Here is a 26973-nt window from a genome sequence, read left to right as displayed (position 1 = left end):
GGTCAGAGAGGAGGATGTGCAGAATATTACCTTTTGGACACGATATGGTCACTATGAGTTTGTGGTGATGCCTTTCGGGCTCACCAATGCTCCTGCCGCGTTCATGGATCTCATGAACCGCGCGTGCAGACCAATGTTGGATCGGTCTGTGATAGTTTTCATTGATGACATCTTGGTCTATTCCAAGACACGGGAGCAACATGCATAGCACTTACGGGAGGTGTTGGATACCCTGAGGAGGGAGAGCTTGTATGCCAAGTTCTCCAAGTGTGAGTTTTGGTTGCACGAGGTGTAGTTTCTTAGGCACCTTGTCAACCAGAAAGAGACGGCCAAAGTGGAGGCCGTGATGAGGTGGGAAGTCTCGAGGTCTCCATATGAGATTCGGAGCTTCCTGGGATTGGCAGGTTATTATCGGAGGTTCATCCATGATTTCTCAAAGATAGCCGTACCCTTGACCCGGCTGACGAAGAAGGCCGTTGTATTTCGTTGGGGGCCTAAGCAGCAGGCCGCATTTGAGACACTGAGACAGAGATTGTGCGAGGCGCCAATCTTAGCCCTGCCTAAGGGCGTGGATGATTTTGTGGTATATTGCGATGCGTCCATATCGGGTTTGGGCGCGGTGTTGATGCTGAGGGGGCATGTTATCGCCTACGCTCCGAGGCAGCTGAAGCCTCACGAGGCGAATTACCCGACGCATAATTTGGAATTGGGGGCGGTCGTCTTCGCCCTCAAGATTTGGCGACACTACCTCTATAGGGTCCGATATACCATTTACATGGACCACAAGAGTTTGAGGTACCTTATGGATCAGCCGAATCTGAACATGAGGCAGCGTCAGTGGTTAGACGTGGTGAAGGATTACGATTGTGAGATCCTTTACCACCCAGGGAAGGCCAATGTTGTGGCCGATGCGCTTAGCCGCAAGGCAGCGCCGATCAGAGATATTTGCTTGCGGATGATTGTAGTGACTCCACTATTGGAGCAGGTCCGAGAGGCCCAGCAGGAGGCTATGAAGGAGGGACATCAGAAGAGCGAGCGTATTGTGGGTCAGGTTTCCTCCTTCGACTACGACAGCCGAGGGTTATTGACTCTACACCGCAGGGTGTGGGTTCCATACCACGGGGGTGTGCACCAGGTTCTGATGGAGGAGGCGCACAAATCCCGATTTTCCATTCATCCCGGGGCGACGAAGATGTACAGAGATCTTCGACCTGATTATTGGTGGCCCTGCATGAAGCGGGATGTAGCCTGGTATGTCGAGAGATGCCTGACCTGTAGGAAGGTCAAGGCCGAGCACCAGAGGCCTCACGGCAAGATGCAGCCGTTGGATATCCCGCTGTGGAAATGGGAAGATATCACCATGGATTTTATCACAAAGCTTCCTAGGACCGCGCGGGGAGTGGACTCGATTTGGGTCATCGTGGATCGGTTGACCAAGAGCGCCCATTTCATCCCGATTCAGGAGAGAATTTCGGCTGAAAGGTTGGCCGACATCTATATCAGAGAGGTAGTAGCTCGGCACGGGGTGCCAGTCTCGGTGACTTCCGACAGGGATGTGCGGTTCACTTACAGGTTCTGGAAGAAATTTCACGACGAGCTGGGTACTCGTCTACACTTTAGCACCGCTTTTCACCCGCAGACGGATGGTCAGAGTGAGCGGACCATCCAAACTCTGGAGGATATGCTGCAGGCGTGTGTTCTGGACTTCGGATGTAGTTGGGATACTTACCTTCCTTTGGCATAATTCTCCTATAATAACAGCTATCATGCGAGTATCGACCGTCCTCCCTTCGAGATGTTGTATGGGAGGAAGTGCAGGACCCCGATATGCTGGGGTGAGTTTGGACAGAGGGTCATGGGGAGTACCGAGGTGGTACTCAAGACCACAGAAAGGATCCAACAGGTTCGGAGCAGGCTTCAAACTGCTCAGAGTCGGCAGAAAAGCTATGCCGACAAGCGTCGCTCGGACCTGGAGTTCCAGGTCGGGGACATGGTGCTCCTGAAGGTGTCGCCTTGGAAAAGTGTCATTCGATTCAGGAAGCAGGGCAAGTGGGCCCCAGGTACATTGGACCTTTCAGGGTTATAGCCCGGGTGGGCAAGGTGGCATATCAGCTGGACCTGCCAGCCGAACTCAGTCAGATTCACAATACTTTTCACGTCTCCCGGTTACGGAAGTGCCTGGTGGACGACTCGGTAGTGGTGCCTTTGGAGGATATTCAGGTGGATGACAGTCTGAACTACATTGAGCGGCTAGTGGCGATCCTCGACAAGAATTCGAAAGACTTGAGGAACAAGAGGGTGGAGCTGTTAAAAGTGCAATGGCAGCACCGCAAGGGCTCGGAATGGACATGGGAGCCGGAAGATGAGATGAGGGAGCACTACCCTGAGCTATTTTCAGCAGCAGCAATGGACTTCGAGGATGAAGTCTAATTCAAGTGAGGGAGATTTGTAACATCCGAGATTTTTTTCCAGGTATTATGAGTATTTGCCTTAATAAATTTACGGGTTGTTTGTAGGACTTTGACTTTAGGCCCTTAAGAGTGGGCTGAGGAACCTCGTACGCGGGGCGTACATTGCTATGTACGCTCAGGGTACTCAGGAAAAGGAAACGCGGAAGCCATGCACGTACGCCCAACGTACGTGTACGGATCCTTAAACCCTAAAATTAGAGTTTGCTCCCTATATAAAGAACATAACCCCTGTTGGTTCAGCATCCCTTCACTCTTACCCAGCCACCACGAAAACCCTAGCTCCCTTTGTGTGCCTTTGTGTTCTAGAAGCCATTTGAGAGTGTTTGTGTGTTGTTTTAGTGAGAAAAGAAGAAAGGAGCTTGAAGAAGAAGCAAGGATCCACCAAGAGCTTGTAGATCCGGAGGATTGACACCATTTCTGACTCTTTTGAGGTATCAAGCTCCATACTTGATCATTGTATGTTTAGATTTGTTTATTTGGGGGGTTTTTATGTCCTTTTTGACCCCATTGTTGGGAGTGTTTGAGTATTGTTGGTTCCAGAGCATAAGAGCTGTCCTTTTGGACTCTTAGAAGCACCTAGGGTCATAAAAATCAGATCTTGGTGGTTAAGCCAAAACCATGCAAGGGTTAGATGCTCTTAAAGTTTGTGTAATGGACCAAAATCATGTTTTGACCCCAACCATCCATGCAAGCACCTAAAGTTTGTAACTTTATGGCTTCGGAGGCCTTAAAGGACCTGGATCTACATTTTGGACGTAAAGACTTAATGGATTAAGTCAGAAGTGAAGTCCTAAGGAAACTGGGTAGTACACTAAGCGTACTGGGTTGGTTCACGGTCCGTTACCGTTCACGGTCCGTTACCGTTTACGGTAACCTCCGTTTGTGGCCAAGAGTACGCTGGGCGTACTTGCCAGGTACGCCGCGCGTAAGTGTGCAAAATGGAAACCATGGGCTTTTGGGCCTTAAGGATCTGGGCCTGGGCTTGGGGCCCTGTGGCCACTGAGAAGTGAAAGTTTGGACTTAGAAATCTGGAACTAGAGCATTGGGCCAAGATTGGACCCTTGGAGTTGTTACCTTTGGACTTGGAGCTTTTGGGCCCAATTAGGGGGATGGGGCCCAATTCAGGAACTGGACCATTAGTGGGCCTTAAGGGGTCTTTAATAGGCCAATGGAGGGCTGGGCTTAATAGATTAGAATTGGGACTCCTGAATGTCCCAATTGGACCAAGGGGTAAAATGGTCATTTTACCCTAAGTTGTGTTATAGACTCTGATCGGGTGTTAATGTGTTTATGTTAGCCGGGAGTCATCAGAGCAGCTGTTAGAGACTACTTTCCGCGAGATTCAGCACACAGTTTTCGAGGTGAGTTACCTTCCAGTAGAGGTGGGTCTACGACCACAATGCCGGCCCACCAGCAGGGATTGTCGTTAGATGATTGTCCGTGTGATAATTATCTAGGTTGCTATTATTAGATGTGCTTTATGTGCCAGTATGATATGTTGTATGTGATAGCGGTAGTAGGAGGGAATAGTCCCCCGCCTCGGTCGTTAGGACCGAAGGGTAGGTCAGTACCCCAAGAATGCTTGACAGTATGATTATGACAGCATGATTATGATAGTATGATTATGAGTTGCTAGTAGTAGGGGGTGAAATAGTCCCCGTTGCCGGTTGAGATAGACCGGAGGGTAGGTCAGCACCCCAGAACTTCTTGACATGGGTTGGTCAGCACCCCAGAACTGCTTGACACGGGTTGGTCAGCACCCCAGAACTGCTTGACATGGGTTGGTCGGGCTCCCCAGAATTGCCCGACAGTATGTATGTTGTTCGGTATGTGGTATGATGGGGGAACTCACTAAGCTTTGTGCTTACAGTTTTCAGTTTTGGTTTCAGGTACCTCTTCGTCTAAGGGGAAGGAGCCGGCAGGGTAGCAACGCATCGCAAACACATGATTCCGCATTTTAGAATTCTGGGATTGTACTCTGACATTATTACTATTTGACACTATGGGTTTTGAGACATGTGACTATGGTTTATGAACTAATGTGATATCAACAATATTTTCGTCAACCAAATTTTATAAGCATTATAATTAAAACAAAAATTTTTGGTCTCGATTTTTGGATGTTACAAACATTCTAGTGCCAATTTATATACATACATATTCATATACAAACACATACACCTGTACACATACATATATTCACATACACACATACACTCATTCAAATAAACATAGAGATTCACATACGTATACACATACATGTTCATACACACATACACATACAAATACACATACACATTCATATACATACACATACACATACACATATGCATACAAGTACACATCTTGATGGTGTATACGGTTGTATGCACTATATACATACACACATACATATATACATACACATACATATATACATACACATACATAAACATTCATATACACGCCTATATATACATATATATATTTTTAACATAAATTTGAAGAAAAAAGACATTTTCTAAATAGGAAAAATACGAAATAATAATAATAATAATAATAATAATAATAATAATAATAATAATAATTTTAAAAATAATATTTTGATTATTTTGTTTCCGTCGGAAATCCGTAGGTAGTTTCCTACGATTGAAAAAGACAAATTACCCGCCCTCAAACATTCGCTAGGTTTTAATTTTTCGTTTCCCCGGAAAATAAATCACAATTAGCCCTAAATTGATCTTTCATGATCTCCCCAAATCGATGGAAGCGCTTCACCTTCGTTTTGCCGTCGCTTGTAACCCTCGTCGGTCCAACTCTCCGCCGCCATCGATTGAGGAAAACGTCTCTGTTACTGCTCCACCACCGAAGCTGGGCCAGAAATCTTCATCATTCCTAGGTTTTTCTCTCGGTATCTCTCTCGATTACAGCCATCCCCTTCGCTTCCTTTTCCCCATCTCTTACGTCGCCCCTCTTTCTTCTTCGGCTTTCTCATCTGCCATTGCCATAATCGATTCAACATCTACCACCGGCGGCACGACACAGGACTCTGGCAAAATAAACAGCTGAAGCCGACGACACCCACTGTAGACTCCTTCGTCACACAAAGAAGACACAAGTAAGAACTCTTGAATCCTCCTCTTTTTAACATTCTTTGATATCAGATTTTTAGTTATGATTTCTGAGGTTGTCTTGTGTAATTTACGTTTTTTTGTATGATTCTAACATGTCTTCTTCTTGTTTTTGCTCTATGACATGATATGGTTCCATTTTTTCTATAATTTCTTTTTATTATTTTTTCATTTTTGGAGTTTTGGTTGAAAGATGATTGTGTAAATTATGATTTATATGCATGTCTTATGTAAATTATGGTTTTATGAGGTTGTTTTTAGCTATAATTATGATTCATACATCCACATAGTTGTTTATGAGTTCATTTCTGTGATAACCAAGCTTGTTTATGTTTTTTGTGCATACATTGACAACATTGCTTATCCATCACTAGTATTATACTTTGGAAATCAATCCAACAAGGTATGTCTTACATAAAACAATGTTGGAAGATGAAGAGATGAAAGTATAATGTTGTAATAAACAAAAAAATAGAAGTTCTTTGATGTATTTAACTGTATAAATATGATTGTAGGTTTATTTGTCATTTAACACTCAATTTTTTTCACCATTTCGATGTTTCCCCATAAATAAATTTGCTCTTTTTGTTTTCATGATTCTAAGCTCATCTTTTTGTTTGTCCGCTCAAGTTTTAAGTAATCAAATTGCACAGATTAAAGAATCCTTTTTTCTTTCTCCAATCATTTTCTTATCTTCTTGGTGCCTGTTCTTCGTGTTTTCTTTTTCCTTCTTATCTTTTTGTTTGTCTACCACATGCTTGTATAATGTTATTTTCTATATTTTAGAAACAACATACTTGTAAAATGTAAGAAATAGCATTGTACTTTTAATTGAAAGTTATTTATTTTCAGTAAACTGCAGGAAATAACAACATACTTTCTCTTTTTTACCAATGTGGGCAATGTGTTTTGATTTTTATTATCCTATAATGGATTAAAAGTAACATACATTGCTATTATTATCTAAAAGTAAAGTACGTTGCTATCGTGGTTTAAAAATAAAGTACATTTACTAATTATATATGTTTATCTTACCATTTTCCAGGTGTAGGAGTTGCAGGAATGAGTTCAAAGACATTACAAGTAGAAATGCAACGAAGACAAACACAACTTGAAAAGCAATTGACGGTTTTTATGTGAGAATTCATTAACCACCAAGTGATTCTTAGTTTTTATGTTTTAAACACTTAGTAATGTTATTGACACTTTGAATGTATAGATGATGTTTATTGTAATATTTATTTTTGGAAAATGTTGTTTTTAGTAATATATTAAACATTTAGTAATGTATTTGACATTTGTAGTTTAATATAATGAACTTTTACTTCATTTTGGCCATAATTAATTGTTTTTTTTAAATACTATTTTAAAAAAAAAAGACATTTACTGACGGAATTCCATCGGTTATGTGGGCCGTCGGAAATCCATAGGTGATAAAGTCAATGTTAGTCAAAGTGGGGCCCGTCGGTAATCCGTAGCTATTTCGTCGGTAATTTACCGACGAATAATTTTGTCGGTATTCCATAGCTATTTTGTAGCTATTCCGTCAGAAATATTTACCCACGAGCGTTTATGCTACGGCCCATTTTCCGTCGCAATTCCGTATGTATCGCCCTATACCTACGGAATACCTATGGATTGTGCCGTAGCCCGTAGGTATAATCAGATTTTCTAGTAGTGCCAAGTCTTCTTCCAACACGTCCTAATGGCTTTTGATCAATTAGGGGTTCGCTAGGAAGAGAGTCGTATTATGTGTTGGTATATAACTGGGAACCCTCACCATGAGTACATAGTGAATTATGGTTCCCATTAAACCCTAATAAAATACTAATAATTAATTATTTGTATTCTAGCATACATCCAATCGGAAAACAATTGACAAACATACCTCCGCCACCACTATTCCGGAAACCGTCAGAGCCAATCACATAGGGGTAAAACTCAAAATTAGATAAGTGGATAATATTATGATCCAATCCACGGATATGATGCTCATTATCCAACTGATATGAAACTACCACAACCTATCTTCCTTCCTCTTTGGGACCCCGTAGTTGTCCCACACGTAACGTTGGCTCCACCTGGTTCTCAACTTGCCCTTCTTTGTTTTGGTCAATGATGATCCTTGCATCGTTTTCAGCATTAACTGCTCAACAAATGACTGGTTTACAAACTGCTGTCCGTTGGCAGATATTTTTGCCATAAACAATCAAAATCTAATTGGTTGAAACGTACACTAAATAAATGAGATCTAAGTTGATGTTCTTTTAAGATGTTGTGCGTCGGCCAATCAGGACTCTCTTAACTGATTGAAGTTTTGTCTAGTATAACTCAAAGAAATTCAAACTTTGCGCTTATATTTTATTCAGTATTTTATTAAGTATATGATATGATTAATGGGTTTCTTTTTTGAATTTTTTTTGGCCAATGTAGCTCTAACTAAATCACTGAAGTTGATATTATTAACATATCTAAATTTAATTAAAACTTTACAATTTATTTCTTAAAATTAACAAGCCATTATTCAATCGGGACGATAATTTATTTTATACCGAAAGTTACTTGGTATTATTCCTTCAGATTAATTACGTACTAAAGACACAAACGTATGAGAAGTGCTGTCCAGAAATATATGAATGTATGAGAACTCATATACCAATTTGAGAATCAATTTTTAGGGTTAAGGTTAACCTATTCGATAAATCTATATTTTTTGAAATTTACTACAAGAAAATTTTTACTGAGGAATTACTTATTTGTTATGTTAGAAAGTTGAGTACTGTTTAACACATTACATTTTCGACAAAAAATATCAAAATCGTGAAGAACAGAAATATATTAATCAAATTAGTTAGATTTATAATACGTTGTGCAAATACATTATTTATATAGTTTGTATATGAAGCCCTAATTTTCACAACCACATACTCCTCATTTTCTCCTGGCTACAATAATCTCTACATTAGTTGTTTGTTTCTACACATTAATTAATCTAACAGGTAACAATCATCCACAACGAAAAAAAAAAACTTAAAACTATTCCACTAAAAATGTATCTTTCTATAAATAGTAAGCATAATTCAATAATCACTCGTAATGACACAATCTCAACCAATCATTTGTAATTTAGCCACCCAATTCCGATAGATTGATGAGGCTATACCTTGTGTTCCACTATTTGTTATATCTCACTAATTCTTTTTCTTTCGTTGTGCTTCTCTCAAGGGGAAATATCTTCTTTAGCACCTCTTCCTATGGAGGCAAGGTCCTAATTCCTTGTAGCCCCTTGACTCATCCATTCATGGTTGATCAAACCATGAATGTCTTGTGAGTCTTGATATATCTTCTTTGTTTCTAATCTTTTGGATTTTGATAAATCTGAAAGGAAGGAATTAAAATCAGCTTAAACATGGAGAACAAGAAGATTTTGATGCAACGATACGAAATAGGAAAATTGCTCGGACAGGGCACATTTGCAAAGGTCTATCATGCCCGAAAACTGAAAACCAAAAAAAGTGTTGCAGTGAAGGTGATTGAGAAAGGTAAGGTTATGGAAAACAACTTGATTGACCAAATCAAACGAGAAATCTCTACAATGAGGCTTGTTAGGCATCCAAATGTTGTTCAACTTTATGAGGTCATGGCTAGCAAGACTAAGATTTATTTTGCCATGGAATATGTTAAAGGTGGTGAGCTTTTCAATAAGATTGCAAAAGGGAGGTTGAAAGAGGAAGCCGCTAGAAAATATTTCCAACAATTAATCGCAGCTGTTGATTATTGCCATAGCCGAGGTGTCTATCATCGTGACCTAAAGCCAGAAAACCTCCTTCTAGATGAATCTGGCAACCTTAAAGTTACAGATTTTGGATTAAGCGCTTTGGTTGATAGTAAAAGGAATGATGGTCTTTTGCATACAACATGTGGAACACCTGCTTATGTTGCACCTGAGGTTATTCACAAGAAAGGTTATGATGGCGAAAAGGCAGATATTTGGTCATGTGGGGTGATCTTATTTGTTTTGCTTGCAGGTTATCTTCCATTTAATGATCCTAATTTAATGGGAATGTACAGGAAAATAAGTAAAGGGGAATTCAAATGTCCATCTTGGTTCCCTCCTGAGGTCAAGAAATTGCTTTCAAGAATTCTTGACCCTAATCCAAACACAAGGATGACGTTAGACAAAATCATGGAAAATCCTTGGTTTCAAAAGGGATTCAAAAAGATTGAGACCCACTATATTCCAAAAGGTTTTCTTGATTCCGAAGAGGTGTTCAAATATATAGATAGTCCAAAGTGTAGTTGTACTGATCTTAAAGGACTCGAAGAGAGATCACTCACAAAAAGTTCCTCTAATTTGAGTTCTTTGAAGCCTACGAGTATGAATGCTTTTGATATCATTACGCTTTCTCAAGAGTTCAATCTCTCTGGTTTATTTGAGAACAATGTTCCAAGTAAGAAATCTGAGGCCCGTTTCACGACCAAAGAATCAGCATCAGCGATTGTGTCTAAACTGGAAGAAGTGGCTTCAGTGGAGCAGTTTCAGATTACGACAATGGCAGATGGAACAGTAAGGATGCAAGGGTGCAAAGAAGGGAGAAAAGGGCAATTGGCCATTGATGCTGAGATATTTCAAGTAACACCCTCCATTCACGTGGTGGAGGTAAAGAAATTGGCCGGCGACACCATAGAATATGAAAGATTCCGGGATCAAGGATTGAAGCCCAAATTAAAAGACATAGTTTGGACATGGCAGGGTGAGCAACAAACAACAGAAACAAGTACCTCAGACCAATCATGATGAACACAAGTTTGATTTAGCCTTTATCCAATAAATGAATACACATCTGCATGAGGTTGTACGTCTGTGCAAATGTAGAATTTGAATTGGAAAAGTTGCAATGCTGATTTAAAATCATGGGACGCCATTTGTTTAGATGATGATGAATTAATGCAATTATATAATCCTTCTGTTTTTTAATTATCACAATTAATTATTTCAGTTGAACAATTTATACCCAAGTAAACATAATTATTTCTCCGCGGCTTATTTACTTTTTGTGCCAACGATGTGACCTTTTTACTTTTTGTGCCAACCATTGAAGCAAAGTTAGCACATGGATGTGATATTTCCATTTAGCCTATTCGGTCTATTCGGTATGGACAACGGTGTTATGAAGTCAAGTATTGTCATCTCACATTTCGTCACATTTTAATATGTTATAACATGAAGGGTGCTATGTCATCATAATGGGAGTGGGTAGTTTTTTTGCCAATGGTAAAAGGGTGCCACATTGGCGGTACATAAGTTTTTACAAATTTTGCCACATTTTTCTCATGTTATTACATGTTAGAGAGAGAGAGAGAGAGAGAGAGAGAGAGAGAGAGAGAGAGAGAGAGAGAGAGAGAGAGAGAGAGAGAGAGAGAGAGAGAGAGAGAGAGAGAGAGAGAGAGAGTTTCATTGGGTGTTATCTCCTATTCCCGTTACCGCATCTCAATAACACCGCATCTAATAACACAAGGCTAGGGCGGTGCTCCAGCCGTTACCATTGCGTTTTTCGGGTGCTATGTCATCATAACGGGAGTGGGTAGTTTTTTTGCCAATGGTAAAAGGGTGCCACATTGGCGGCACATAAGTTTTTACAAAATTTGCCACACTTTACCTATGAATGGAGTGTGACGGTTTTTTTTACCAATGATATATATAGTGGTATTTATGTTACAAAAATTGCAATGACCAATCAGGAAATAAGAAAAGGTTTACCATTAAGATTTGTCATCGGTGGAAATTCACCTGTGAGATTTACCATTGGCAAAAAAAAAGGTTAGGGTATGATGTTCACCACCAGTAAAAGTGCCACATAGGCTTTTACCATCCATAAAAGTCTCCCACACCGTATAGCCTGAGAGAGAGAGAGAGAGTTTCATTGGGTGTTATCTCCTGTTCCCGTTACCACATCTCAATAACACCGCATCTAATAACACAAGGCTAGGGCGGTGCTCCAGCCGTTACCATTGCGTTTTTCGGGTGTTATGTCATCATAACGGGAGTGGGTAGTTTTTTTGCCAATGGTAAAAGGGTGCCACATTGGCGGCACATAAGTTTTTACAAAATTTGCCACACTTTACCTATGAATGCAGTGTGACGGTTTTTTTTACCAATGATATATATAGTGGTATTTATGTTACAAAAATTGCAATGACCAATCAGGAAATAAGAAAAGGTTTACCATTAAGATTTGTCATCGGTGGAAATTCACCTGTGAGATTTACCATTGGCAAAAAAAAAGGTTAGGGTATGATGTTCACCACCAGTAAAAGTGCCACATAGGCTTTTACCATCCATAAAAGTCTCCCACACCGTATAGCCTTAGAGATGTTATTAGTCTTTTGATCATTATTCCAAAACACATCAACTTTTGCAATTAACTCTACACCTATGCAATACCAACAATCTTTCAAAATGTACCTTTTTCCAATTTTGACACATGAGCTTTACAATTAATCCACACATCCATGCAATACCAACAATCTTGCAAATTAGACTTCACTCCTACATCAACAAATACTTTTTATTTTTCTAACAAACATATATCTTCATTATTTATAGTTACAAATATTAACATGATAGTTTGAATTTAATTAGTAATACAAAGTTATTGATTTGTATTTAATATAAAATTTTGTTTATATATAATCTAATTAGAACATATATATATATATATATATATATATATATATATATATATATATATATATATATATATATATATATATATATATATATATATATAAGTCTTGGTTTGTCTATCTCTTTATATGAAGAAGGGATGTGCATTTGGACCGAATATCTGAACCAGACCAACCTGAATTAGCACCGAATAAGTTATTTGGGTGGGTTCTCGGGTATCTATTTTAGTGCAATTTGAGTTTTGGGTCTTTCGGGTCGGTTTACCCAAATAACATCTAATTCGGTTCTAGAAACCCGAACCGAACTTGAAAGGTCATATTTTCCAATCCTATTTTCCCTCGCACTCCAACTCTACGCCCTAAGCTACCGAACGACATCTTCAACCCCTCCTTCTGTTATCGACGATTCACAACGAGAAAGAAAACCCTACTAGCCGATGTCGACCTCACTTCTCTACTTCAAAATCGATCATTCTCCAATCTCGATCCCTTTTCTAGTGTTGATCCTCCATCTTGTTTGCAAAAATCGTCCCTTCCTTCTTGTCTCTAAGGATTCACGAATTCATATTTTTTCAAGTAATGGATAATTGGGTTCCAAGTCAAGAGACTCAAGTAAGTATCATTATTTTAATCTACTATTTAAATTCAGTGTATTTAACTTTTGAATGTGTTATGTTGATGTATAAAAGTACATTGCTATTGAGTGCCATTTTCTCTCTTTGTTAGTGGATTGGAACTATCATACATGCATGTTAATGTAGTTTGTTCGATGTGGCTGTTTTTTCAGCTTTGTTACGATTTTTTTGTTATTAAGTGTGTTATGTTAATGTACCACTTAAATGTGTTGTGCTTTAGATTGACGATGAAGATGTTTTGGTTGATAACACTCAAAATGATAATAAAGAAGGAAAAGGTCAAACAACAAACAAGAAGAAAAAAAATGCCAATGTTTAATCTTTTTTTTCTTGAACTAGATATAACATTTCCTTATTTTGGTTATTCGGGTCATTTCAGTTTATTTGGGTTATTTGGGTCATTTCAGTTCCAAATCATATTGTACATGTTATTTCGGTCCTTTCAAGTTAATAATAGAATTGAAATGCATAATACCCGAATCGAACCGGTCTCGTATTAGTATAATCGGTCTGGGTTTCGGTTCCAACTTTTCATCGAATTCGGGTTTCGGCCCAAAACACAAAACAAACTTTAGACTTGGTAAACTTGTAATACTATGACATGATTCTATACTTTGCTAGTGTAACATTGTGATTTTTACCATAATTTTTAATTTTTTTAACAGAATACGTTAGCGAAGACTTGGTCATTTTTTTCAAAACATTTTAAAATCACCACGCTACTTCGAAATCGAAATCAAAAATTCAGACCATTTAAAACATAACAAAAGTAAATGTTCAATTTGGATAAAAACATCAAACGTGTCTAAATGGTATCATCTAATTAGCATAACTACCCATAAGCAACCCCTAAAGTCCAAACTTCTAAGCTGATTGCACCAATCATAAGGCACAAAAGAGAAAAGACACTAGTATCACCCACTGCTGAGTGAGTTAATAAAGGTTACACATAAAATATTCAAACCCCAAATGGGTCAATCATTCATTTTACGATGAAGAATAAAAATGATAGACAAATGCCACTTAGAAAAAAACCGCATATCATAATAATTCAATCACAAAATCAACCGCATACATGCATATATGTTCAACCACAATTCTACCACATAACATATATGATCAACTGAATACCATATAAAAAACCACATAGCATATAAATAATCACATTTTATATATAATCAACCTTTTATTAATAACCAACCTTTTCTTACATATTCAACCTTTATATTCAACCAACCTTTAGTTATATATTCAACCTTTTAATATGCAACCAACCTTTAGTTATTCATTTTGCCTTCTATTATATCTATCCACCGATTGACAGACATATATCGCTTAGTGCTACCTAACCCAAGAGAAACACATTGTTCACTACTTGTATGCACGTACAAATGAATTCTCTAAGTAACTCATGAGTTCCACCCGAAACACCAACCCCAAGACTCCAATTTCGCTACTCCGACTTTGAAAAGTAAAAGTACTTTGCGGTGTCATTAAATAATCGGTATAAACGGTGCCAAATCCACCGTAAAACCTCCCGACTCTCACGTGATGCCTGTATCAGCCACAGTTGAGGGACCAACATCACTCCAGCCCACGAACACCAAAGTGCCCGCAAACCATGTGTCGAACGGTAATCTAGAAAGACCGGAAAATAATAACCTCTATGGCTATAGCTTTTCCTATAGGTACTCTTTCAACCTGGTATGCATCCTCAATGATCCGGATAACGTTTTAGGCAAAGATCATCAACTACCCAAATCCTCTACACATAACCCCGCAATGTCATTTTTACATTAAGTAAAGCATGCAATTCATACCATCTCATTATGTATTAAAGCATGCAGTATATTCCTAACCAACAAATCAAAGCATAGCCATTTGTAATTCTTTCAAGTAACATAAGCTAGCATGTCATACACATCAAGTCCATCAAAGTGAAAGCAACATAGCAATTAACTCATAACATGGAAATATCACAAAGCATATAACAGAATCACACGTATCATATCATCATCAATCACAAGTAATGACATAGTCATCTTAAATTGAATCAAATTACCATCTATGGATTGCATGTTTCAATTATGCAACCTTAGTGATTTAAAACTAGAAACTCACCTCTAGCCTTGATGAAACTATCCTTCTACTCCAAGTCTTAAACTTACTTGAAGTTCTTAAGGCCTCACCTGAAAACCACACATAACAAGAAATTAACCAATGAAGTACATGTTTCAAAAATACAACTTTAATATTAACTTTTTATATATTTTTTATAATTTTCCAGTCCGACCCATGTTTAGTGTTTTTAGCATAAAAAAGAATATATCTCCAAATGAAATGATACCATGCTTTTTGGAAACTAAATTCGATTTCCAACAACTTTGTTATTGTGGTCATTTTGTCTAATTTGGCTCAGAATGGCCTCTACAACCCTAAAAGACAAATTAATAATTTTTTCCACCTTTGCAAGTTTTTGCCGATATCACCATAAACATCAAGATTAAGGAAAAGGTGTCACACCCTCAGCCGGCGACGAAAATGCCAAGTTATGAGATGTTTGAGTAATCATCGAAACCATAAGACATAAAGCCAATAGTATGTGATATTTGTTTAAACATGGATTATATTGGATGATTTACATGTCCTGTACTATCTACTATCTACTTTCTTGCGTCTTGTACTCCCTTTGGAATGATCTTCTCTTCTTCGACTTCGTAGGAATACATGTGATTTTAAAACGCTCAACATAATGTTGGTGAGTTCATAAGTTTTTATAGTATGCTTGAAAATACTCGATTGCAAAAGTATAGAATCTTTGTTTATGAATATAGGCTTTCATGATTTCCTTTTTATACTCTAAGACTCCAAGGAGTGCTATTTTTTGTATCTTGGAATTATCTTTAATTTGACATTCTCTCTTTATCTCGCCTCTTCCTTTCTTCAAAAAGATTTGGATTTGTACACTTGATTAGTTTCGAGTAGATATTTGATAGGATACTCACGAAAGTATCTATCATTTACTTTTGTATTCGTTTAATTGGATATATATATATATATATATATATATATATATATATATATATATATATATATAATATCTTTTAACTTAAATTATTCTATTTCGTTTATCTTATGGCTTTTCACCCATTTTACTTTGTTAATACATATTATTACTATCTTAAGGCGTTCCCCTTTCGGTAGTTTTATTTCAATAAGGTTGGCTGAGCATTTGTTAAATTGAGTTCCTATAATCGAGCTTTTGACTAGATATTTTCCCTGCATAACGCTTCATCGGATGTTGTAATACAGTTTAGAAAGTTATGTATGCTGTGACTTTACCTTCAGGGGTTTGACCTAGCAACCAAATGTGGGAGTGTCAATCACGTTAAGATCTATATATATATATATATATATATATATATATATATATATATATATATATATATATATATATATATATATATATATATATATATTTCCCGCTCACTTTAGATTTAATGATTATAGGTCGGGGTTAGCTGAAAACTAATAAGCTAAATGATGAATTGTTATTCCTCATTTAACAACTGCTTTGTTTATCCTTATCGTATGTTTATTGATCTTGTTATCTTTAGTTTTCCTTTGTTTCTTTCATAATTATTCTAATATATAATTTGTTATTATATATTATATAATTATCATAGTCTTTGATGTTCTTCATATGATATTAGGGCAAAGTAACAACTAAGTATTAAATTTATCTTGAAGGTTTGGCCAGAATAACAACTAGGTCCTATATTTCCCTTAGAGCATTTGCCAGTATAACAATTTGGTATAATATTATCATATAGTTTTTGGGCAGATTTTCTACCACGTATAATATTATCTTTTGATTTTGTGCAGTATAACGACTAGGCATAATATTATTCCTAAAATTTTGGCAGGGTAACTACCAGGCATAATATTATCCTAGAATTTCTTGCATTTTGTAAACTACTAGCATATTACATATAACAATATTTTGTAAAATCGATAATGTAGTTTTATAACATGTATTCCCCCGTAAAACATTTGAAAAATCATAAAAGTGGGGACGTAAACTCACCCTAATAGCGTGATTCGGCTGCTCCGAAACTTCGCATCAAGAGACTCGAGCCATTTGAAAGAAAGGAAATTATATGGATTGGTTGAAAGAGAATAGAGAGTAGTGTGAGGTTCGAAAAGAGAGTGAGTGATGGTATCTATTTATAGTGTACGATTTTGGTGTGTGCGTGGTGCGCCTTTATGTGCGAGAAGCACACGTACACGTTAGTTCCACCCATCGTTGGACACGTGTCACTTTCTTGTTTATCCACGTCTTCTCGAATCTCTACGAATCTAGTTGTCAGAGTGCGTGTTGCGCATGGCGCGCATTACATGCGCACAGAAACTTTCTTCAAAAATTCATATCACTTTCATATGAATTTTGTTTTCGGCGTTCTTTATGTATATGCATAGCTATCATTGAGTACTACAACTTTTCTTTAGGCTGCATTGGCTAAATTTTGACTTTATTTTTTGCCCTTATTTTTATATTTTTAATTATTTTTGAAAAAATCGTATATATCTGCGTGGACTCCGTTTTTAGCCTTCTTTGTCTTAAAATTCTTATCTCGAGAAGTACTATGATTTTCCTTTTGGTTACTATATCCAAAGGGCAACCATTCTTTTCGTATCTTTTTAGTGTCGTTTCTTCTTACATGTTGCTCAGTTTTATTTTATAGCATAATCATATTTAATTCATATTGAGTCAGATTTTTACAAAGTTTATATTTTTTGAAACGTCTTGACGCGTACTCTCGGGATATATTATTCTTTATACTAATTGACGTAACTTTTTACGCACTTATTTTCAGACTTTGCGTGTGTTTGCATTGGTTTTTCTTACATTTTTGAGCTCAAAATCTTGTGTTTTTCTAACTATCATTTTCTATGTCTTTTATACTTGATGTGATTAATGATTTGGGGTCTTTTTTTGCGATTCTCACATTCTCTCTCCCCCCTCGTTTAAGGAATTTCGTCCCGAAATTCAGATCGTATTGCTTATCACTATGATGTTGGCTAGGGAAATGTGATTCTTGACCCGTGCTTGATTCTCTTGTACTATTTACTCTAGGTTAAACCAACTAATTCTTCACTGGTCGCATTCCATTTTGATGCTTGATTTCATTAGTTCTACTTCGAATTCTTCAACTTCATCAGGAGATAGGAAGTATGTGATATTAGCCTTTTTTATTTCTTTGTGTTGCGTTGGTCGAGTCGAACTATTATAGTTTTCCTCTTTGCTCCTATTTTACACCAAGAAGAAACTTAGGCTTTGTTTTTATTTCATTTTCATTTAAGTCGTTTTTCTGGTAAGTTTCTTATGATTTGATCTTTGATTTCAAGCATTAGTTCTTTATTGTTGCCTCCATTTTGAGCACTTTCATCTCATGGAGAAAATTCTTGTAGATATATGTTTAATGATGAAGATAGATGGGTACATTAAGCATCCTACCATTCTATGAGTATTCAACTCCAAGGATTACAAGTCCTTTTATTTAATGATATGGTTAATACATGGATGTTTTTCATGGAATATTCTAATCTTCATAGGACCTTCTGGGTTACACATATGTATCCATTCATGAATTTTTTTCTTCAAGTATTCCCTTGCCTGCCTTACTCGCCTTTGGGTAGTCTTTTTCTTGCTTTTCATCCTTATATATTCTTATCCTAGTGTTTGCACATCTTTGACATTCGTGATCCTTTTGTACTGTTCGGTTACAGTGGCAACAAACCCTTTCTCAACAGTTTCCTTGATGGTGATAATTGCAATGATTACAACTGGGAAGACTTACTAAGTATCCTCTTGGTGGAGAGATTGATTTGCCTCGTGATTTCTTGATCTCTCTCTTCTCCCATGAGGAGTGACTAGACCTTTCCTTGGAATCTCCTTCCCCTTTCCTCCTATAACCTTCAGTGTTCTTTTCATGAGTTTTTGTGCTTGATGACTCTTTTCCGGCTGCATGTTATGTTAGTCTGAAGGCTAGTTGCTTGGCACTTTTGTAGTTGTTGGGCTTGGCTTCGATTATCATCTCTTGAATCTTTTGGGCTATCCCTTTTTCATATGCCTCGATCTTCTTGCTATCTGTGCCAATCAATGATGGACATACGACAACTATATCCTCAAAGCGCATTGTATATCTTGTTACATTTGATTTCTTAGCAGTCAGATAACTGAGGTCATTCTCCATTCTAGAACATAATCTCATTATAACTGCTTTTTCAGTTCTTCCCATGAAATTGCATAGGCTGCATCTACATCTAGGGTTCTAACCTAAGTATTCCACCAGATAAGAGTCACACCCCAAAATGTACAAGTAGTAAATTTAGCCCAACAGTCTTTACCCTTAATTTGAAGTTTTCGGTTTTTGGGCACAATTTTAAGGTTACACCCAAATCCATCAATTTGTTGTGTTTTGGAACGAACTGATAGTGTATTTTGCTTATCTAAACATAGATTATCGAACCCATGTGGTTTTTAAGTTGAAAATTGGACAATTTCGAAAATTTGGAGTCGACTGTCCGTCGCGTTCTTGGTGCACACCGCACAAATGGAGGTGCGCGAGGCGCATCTGCAATCTACGCGCAACCCAATTCTTGGCGCGTGTTTGCTCTTTTTGACCATTGGAAGCCTGTTATTTATTTTACCATTAGTACTAACTGTTTTTATTTATTTACTTATTTAATTTTTTTATTTTTTTCTCAGGTTTATGATGGCTCGTGGAGGGAGACAACGCCAGTTACCTCGTAATTGTCGTCACACCCATTTTCACAGTTCCAGGACATCCTTCTAGATGTTGAATCTTCTGTCCAAGAAGATTGTATACCCCAGTCTTTCCAATGGAGGACTACAGACGGGCTGGGGTTGATAGCTCTCCTTGATTCGTACCTCACTAGGGTACTACGTGATGATGACGGTCTCGAGCTTTTCACCTGCCAGGGATGGCGCCGTGTCTTTGAGATGAAAGAGGTCATTTATCAGGAGCTCTACAGGGAGTTCTTTTCCACTATTCATTTCGACACGGAGTCGCAGCTCTGGGTTGATCCATCTATTCTTACCTTCCGATTGGGAGTGGTATCCCGCTCTTGCAACGCCATGGAGTCGGGAAAACGCTTGGGTATCTATACTGTTGAGGAGGTTGCCAATCCTCACTTCTTATCTAATCTTGATAGATGCATTACTTCACCACCTCAGGAGTACACTCAGATGCAGGTTTAGGCTCATGCTAGTGATGGGTTTTATAGAAAAAAATTATACAATGCGGAAAACAATTAAAAATTAATAGGGTACTGCATTCTATAAAAGTTTTATGTCAAACACCTTGATAGCAAGATACAATGAACAACTAAGACTAGTATAACCCTAGTGTAATTCGAAATTACCAATTCAATCATTGGACCTTTAGTTAATTCCAATTAATCCTGAATTAACTCCAGATTAATTCTAATTAATAATTAATTAATTTTAATTGATTCATATTTATTTATTAATCATATAAATTAAAAAATCATTTTTGTATTTCCAATTAATATATTAATCATATAATATATTAATAATTCATTTCCTCATAATATATAATTATTTTATTAATCATATAATAATCTAATAAATCATCCTCTCTCTATAAATGTCATTCTAATCAAATTCTAGTTATGAGGGCAACCGAAAAAGGACTTTGTTTCTAATAACAATAATATATCAATTTACTTACTGGATTAGACACCTTAATCCAACAGCTAAGGGAATTTACATGGCTAGGCTAGCCAAGGAGAGTGCTTTTTCGCTCTCCTACCATGAGACTGATTCATCGATTCATTTCCTCAGCCATTTATGAGTGCGGGGAGTGTGACAAGGCACCTGCAACGATTTATTTTTGATGTAGTGCCCGATTCACATTGAGGTTCGCCTGAAACTCCCTTTTATCCTTGTTTTTTTTTATCTATCTAGCCTATTTGTGGGTCCCTTTCCAAAGAGCAAGGTTTGTGAAAGTCATTGGGTCAGTCTCCTTACTAGTTCTTACGAGGTAGATACTAGTGGGATGGTTCTTTATCTTATCAGGGATCTCGATGAGAGTGCTCTGATAAATATACGAGTGGTCATACGCCGACTTGATGGGATTTCGAGCATTCCTCCTGACGATACCATGGCACCTCTTTACCAGGTTGAGCCTAAGCCTAATCCTCCACTTCCTAGACAACAGAATGCTAGGTGTTTACCACCGGCTACCCACCAGGGACCTGAGCCTAAGATTGATATTCGTTACTTGGCTCAATGTATGGATGCATTGAGTAGGGAGCACCAGGTTATCTTGTGGGGACAACAGTGGATCATGGCGCCCCTTACCAGTGTGATGGATCATTTACGGATCGGTAATCCACCCTTTCCAGAGTTAGGTGGTGGTGCTGGTACATCTGGGATACAACATGGTGATAACAATGATGATGATAATGATGAGGATAAGGAAGGAGACGAGGAGGAGAGTGATGAGGAGGAGGGTGACGAAGATGATGATGATATTATGGGATGTTTGTAGATGATGTATTTGTGTTTGTATATTTTTGGATACACTTGGTGGTCTTTTGTTTCTTTGATACTTGTTTCCACTTTTGGGATATTATTATGGTTTATGTATTTGTAACTTTTATCTTTGTTAATTTGATACTTTTTGTTTTTAGTTGTGCATTGAGCTAACCTAAAACATGGACAAAGGTGATCAATCTATGTCTAGTTGTGGCTTGAGCCATACATCATACGTTAAGTAATTGGCTTTATTCTTTTTGTATGTTTTGGATTGGCGTCTTTAAATTATTGTTTTGTACTTATAGACTATGAAATAAGGATCGACTAGGTAGGAAGTTTCGGTGGGCAAGCCCATTTTAGCGTATAGCCGTTCTGAAATCCAGGAACCGAAAGCGACAATTCCATCGTAGTCACCTTTCACGTACATAGTCTATTAGTAGTGTAATTACTGATAATAATTTATTTATAGACTTGAGAACAAGCCTTATTGGAGTATATGTCATGGTCTATAGTCATAATTTTCCTCAGAAAATACTAGTTCGCTATAACCTATGGCTCTGATACCAGTCTATCACACCCTCGGTCAGCGGCGGAAACGATGAGTAGTGCGACGTTTGATTAATCATCGAAACCATAAGAGACAACGCCAATAGTATGTGATATTTATTTAACCATGGATTACATGGGATGTTTTACATGTCCTGAACTATCTACTAGCTACTTTCTTGCATCTTGTACTCCCTTTGGAATGATCTTTCTCTTCTTCGGCTTCCTAGGATTACATGTGATGTGAAAATGGTCAACATAATGTTGGTGATTGCACATGTTTTATAGTATTCTTCAAAATACTCGATTGCAAAATTATAAAATATTTGTTTATGAATATAGTATTCGTGATTTCCTTTTTATACTCTAAGACTCCAAGGCGTGCTACTTTTCGTATCTTCGATTTATCTTTATTTTGACTTTCTCTCTTAATTTAGCCTCTTCCTTTCTTCAGAAAGATTTGGATTTTTACACTCGATTAGTTTCGAGTAGGTGTTTGATAGGATACTTAGGGTAGTATCTATCATTTACTTTTGTATTCGTTTTTTTGGATATATATATATATATATATATATATATATATATATATATAATTTCTTTTATGATAAATTATTATGTATCGTTTATCTTAGGGCTTTTCACGTATTTTACTTTTTTGATACATACTAGTACTACCTTAAGGAGTTCCTCGCTTGGTAGTTTTATTTTATTAAGGTTGGTTGCGCATTTGTTACAATGAGTTCCTATAATTGAACTTTTGACTATATATTTTGCCCCGCACAACGCTTCATCGGACATTGTAATATAGTTTAGAAAGTAATATCTGCTGTAACTTTACTGCCAGGGGTTGTAGCTAGCAACCACATATAGGAGTGTCAATCTCATATAGATCTATACATATCTTTCCCGCTCACTTAAGATTTAACGATTATAGGCCGAGGTTAGCTGAAAACTAATCAGCTAAAGGATGAATTGTCGTTCCTTATTTAACAACTGCTTTGTTTAACCTTATCGTATGTTTATTGATCTTGATATTTTTATTTTTCCTTTTATTAGTTATTAATTATACTATTATATATTTACGTATTATATATTATATAATTATCATAGTTTTTGATGTTCTTGATAGGATATTAGTGCCGAGTAACAACTAAGTACTATGTTTATCCTTAAGGTTTGGTCAGAATAACGACTAGATACTATATTTCCCTAGAGCATTTGCTAGTATAATGATTTGGTATAATATTATCATATAGTTTTTTGGCAGAGTTTCTACAATGTATAATATTATCTTATGGTTTTGTGTAGTATAACGACTAGGCATAATATTATTCCTAAAATTTTGGCAGAGTAACTACCAAACATAATATTATCCTAACGTTTCATGCATTTTGTAAACTACTAGCATATTAAAAATAATAATATTTTGTAAAATTGATAATGTAGTTTTATAACATGTATTCCCCATCCCCCCCCAATACAAACATTTAAAAAATCATAAAAGTGGGGTCGTAAACTCACCCTAGTAGCGTGATTCGGCTGCTCCGGAACTTCGAATCGAGAGACTCGATCCATTCAAAAGAAAGGAAATTATATGGATCGATTAAGAGAGAATAGAGAGTGGTTTGAGGTGTGAAAAGATAGTGAGCGAGGGTCCGTATGTATAGTGCCCGAATTTTGTGTGCACGGCGCGCACGTGCACGTTGGCTCCACTCAATGTTAGGCATGTGTCACCTTTATTCCGAAATTCATATATGTTTCATATAAACTTTCTTTTCGGAGTTCTTTATGTATATGTGTAGCTATCATTGAGTACTACAACTTTCCTTTTGGTTGCATTGGCTAATTCTGACTTTATTTATAAGCATTATTTTTATATTTTTAATTATTTTTGCAAAAATCGTATCTATCTCGCATGGACTCCGTTTTTGGCCTTCTTTGTATTAAAATGAACCAATCATCACCTGCTAATGCTTCTACTCCAGTCCATGCTATTGAAGTAGATTTCAGATTCCTCTTTCCAACTCAACCTTTTGCCCTAGAATCTAAAATGATCACTAAATCAGCTTCTCCTGATGTCTCTCAACATTATCAACCATCAAAAGACTCCAATTCCACCAAAGATCAGGTTGAGGGGGAACCATCTTCGAATGATTCTATTTCTAAAAGTCCTTTGGAATCTTCGGAACCATCTTCCCCAACCTCCCATTGTCAATATGGACCAGTCATAACACAGGTCATTGCATCTTTTGAGGGGGAACCACCTTTGGATGGTTCCATCCAGTCCATGGTTTCAGGGGGAACCCCACTCGACTGATTCCAGTCCTTCAAGTTCCTTCACATCTACTCCATCTGTTGAATTCAACATGCAACAGTTGAGGGGGAACCACGTGTTTCAGATAGTTCTGGACTCTTTCAAGACGATCTTTTTGAAGGAACATTCACTTCCGACTACCCTCCTCGTCCAAAAGAACAATATGATGTAGTTTTCACTCCTCAAACCTTAAGGAATCTCGTCTCACAAAATGGACAAAGGATCATCCAGGAAAACAAATCATAGGTGATCTAGATTCTGGAGTAGTGTCTCGTTCAGCAACCAAGAATGAATGCTTATATGTAAGATTTCTATCCATGATAGTGCCTAAAGGAATCCAAGAGGCTCTACAAGATGCAGACTGGGTAAAATCAATGCAAGAAGAGTCAGTTGAATTTGAACGCAACAACGTGTGGGACCTAGTGCAAACACTAGAAGGATTATTAGTTGTTGGTTCAAGATGGGTTTACAGGAACAAAAGTGATGAAGATGGAGTCATCATCATGAACAAATCAAGACTGGTTGTCAAAGGCTACTCGCAACAAGAGGGCATAGACTATGATGAAACCTTTGCACCCGTTGCAAGAATAGAAGCCATTAGGATTTTCTTGGCATTTGCTGCACAAAAGAACTTTAAGGTTTACCAAATGGATGTGCAGTGTGCATTCTTAATCGATGATATTGATAGGTATGTCTATGTTCAACAACCTCTTGGATTCGAAGATCCAAAGTTCCCCAACCATTGCTATAAGCTTCAAAAGGCTGTCTATGGATTGAAGCAAGCTCCAAGAGCATGGTATGGAACACTGTCCAAATTCTTGGAAGACTCCAAATTTCAAAGAGGTTCTATCGATCCCACTCTCTTTAGGAAAATCCACAATAACCATATGATCATTGTGCAAATCTATATCAACGACATCATATTCGGTTCAACTAGCAAGGACCTTAGTGATGAGTTTGCTGAGTTGATGAAAAGCAAGTTTAGGATGAGTATGATGGGTGAGCTCAACTACTTCCTAGGTCTACAAGTTCTTCAATCTCCTAAGGGAATATTTATTGGTCAATAGAAGTATATCAAAAACCTATTGAAGAGATACTCCATCGAGAACACATCAACTGCAAAGACACCAATGTCTACATCTTACAAGCTTGATTCAGACCTTGATGAAAAATATGTAGATCAAAAGCACTACAGAGGAATGATTGGCTCATTATTGTATATAACAGATAGTCAACCAGACATTATGTTTTCAATATGTCCGTGTGCACGCTTTCAAGCCACTCCCAAGGAATCACACCTCATGGCAGTCAAAAGAATTTTCAAATATCTAAAAGGAATTGCATCTCTGGGTCTATTCTATCCTGCAAAAGGAAACTTCTACCTCCAAACCTTTACTGACTCAGATTATGGAGGATGCAAGCTCGACAGAAAGAGCACTTCTGGTAGTTGTCAATTCTTAGAAGGCATATTGGTCAGTTGGACTTCAAAGAAACAAACATGTGTTTCAACCTCTACTACTGAAGTTGAATACGTTCTGCCAGTTGTTGTTATCAAGCGCTCTGTATGCAAACACAACTGAGAGATTATGGATTCAAAATGCAACAGATCCCCATATATTGTGACTCTAAGAGTGAAATTGCAATCTCTCACAATCCAGTAAACCACTCAATGACCAAGCACATTGATATCGGGTATCACTTTCTAAAAGATAATATTCAGAAAGGTCATATTGAGCTTCATTTTGTTCCTACAGATGAAGCGACTGCAGATGAGTTCACAAAAGCTCTGAATGAACCCAAGTTCTTACACTTTCTAGGACGAATTGGCATGCTTAATCCAGATTCTCTAGGCATATGAAGTTTTTTTAAAATGTTTTTTAAAGAAAACTCCAAAAATATTTTATTTTTATTTTTTTCTTTATTTTACACAAAAGAAAACTACAAAAAGATTTAGTTTCATTTTTACTTTACACAAGAGAAAACAACAAAAAGATTTTATTTTTTGTATTTTGTCTTTACTTTAAACAAAATAAAATACCAAAAAGATTTTTTTTTACTTTTGTTAGGAAAATGCAAGTTGTCATCACAACTATGCAAATGAAGAAGGTTAGTTGCTCCACACTTTAATGATTTTTCCAAATACTAAATTTTGTGGTTCTTCAGTTTGCTTTAGTACACAACTAATATTGGTACTTTAGTGACCATTAACAAGCTTCATTGTTATACTCTACTTGGAGTTATCACATACATCAAGTACTAATGTTATGTGGGATAATGTGAAGCGAACTTTAAGGTTTAGTTAAGCCAATGTGTTATAGTATATTTATGGCTTCACTGTCCTAGTGAACTCATGAGACAAAAACGCAAACTTGTGTAGTTTGAGGGACATAAAAAGTTTTGATTTGTTAATATCTATACCTAATCAAAAGCTTCTTAGTTAAAACAAAGCGAGTCAAGTTCCAAGTTTATCTATTCAATTTCTGCACTTTGAGTCTAGTTATATATTCAATAACTTATAGTTCAGGAGTGGAGTCAATATGTGATCTTTGGGACTCGATGAGTATTCCCCCCGGGGATATATTTATATCTATCCACCTAATTATAAAAGCTTGGATGGATGGGA

At 37.1% G+C, this 26973-nt stretch overlaps 2 protein-coding genes across 2 annotated transcripts; both read left to right on the top strand.

Moving 5' to 3' along the window:
* Positions 1-8703: 8703 nt before the first annotated feature.
* LOC145106526 (CBL-interacting serine/threonine-protein kinase 20-like) lies at positions 8704-10559 on the top strand. Its single transcript, XM_079043482.1, has one exon. The coding sequence runs from the start codon at positions 8991-8993 to the stop codon at positions 10377-10379; it is 1389 nt and encodes a 462-aa protein (XP_078899608.1). The 5' UTR covers positions 8704-8990; the 3' UTR covers positions 10380-10559.
* A 14921-nt stretch (positions 10560-25480) lies between these two features.
* Positions 25481-26534, top strand: LOC145104795 (secreted RxLR effector protein 161-like). The gene is made up of 4 exons (XM_079041977.1): positions 25481-25912; positions 26071-26150; positions 26417-26456; positions 26514-26534. The coding sequence occupies exons 1-4, from the start codon at positions 25481-25483 to the stop codon at positions 26532-26534; spliced, it is 573 nt and encodes a 190-aa protein (XP_078898103.1).
* Positions 26535-26973: the final 439 nt, after the last annotated feature.

This window comes from Lactuca virosa, chromosome 4 (assembly GCF_052849685.1).
Source record: "Lactuca virosa cultivar CGN04683 chromosome 4, Lactuca_virosa_CGN04683_v6, whole genome shotgun sequence".
Taxonomy (NCBI): domain Eukaryota; kingdom Viridiplantae; phylum Streptophyta; class Magnoliopsida; order Asterales; family Asteraceae; genus Lactuca; species Lactuca virosa.
This window is presented reverse-complemented; position numbering and strand designations above follow the sequence as displayed.

Coding starts and splice junctions, on each gene's coding strand:
- LOC145106526 (XM_079043482.1), top strand. CDS start 8,991: ATGGAGAACAAGAAGATTTTGATGCAACGATACGAAATAGGAAAATTG.
- LOC145104795 (XM_079041977.1), top strand. CDS start 25,481: ATGTCTACATCTTACAAGCTTGATTCAGACCTTGATGAAAAATATGTA. Junction 26,151..26,416: donor AAAGCTCTGAATGAACCCAA/GTTCTTACACTT, acceptor TACTTTTGTTAG/GAAAATGCAAGTTGTCATCA. Junction 26,457..26,513: donor CAACTATGCAAATGAAGAAG/GTTAGTTGCTCC, acceptor GTGGTTCTTCAG/TTTGCTTTAGTACACAACTA.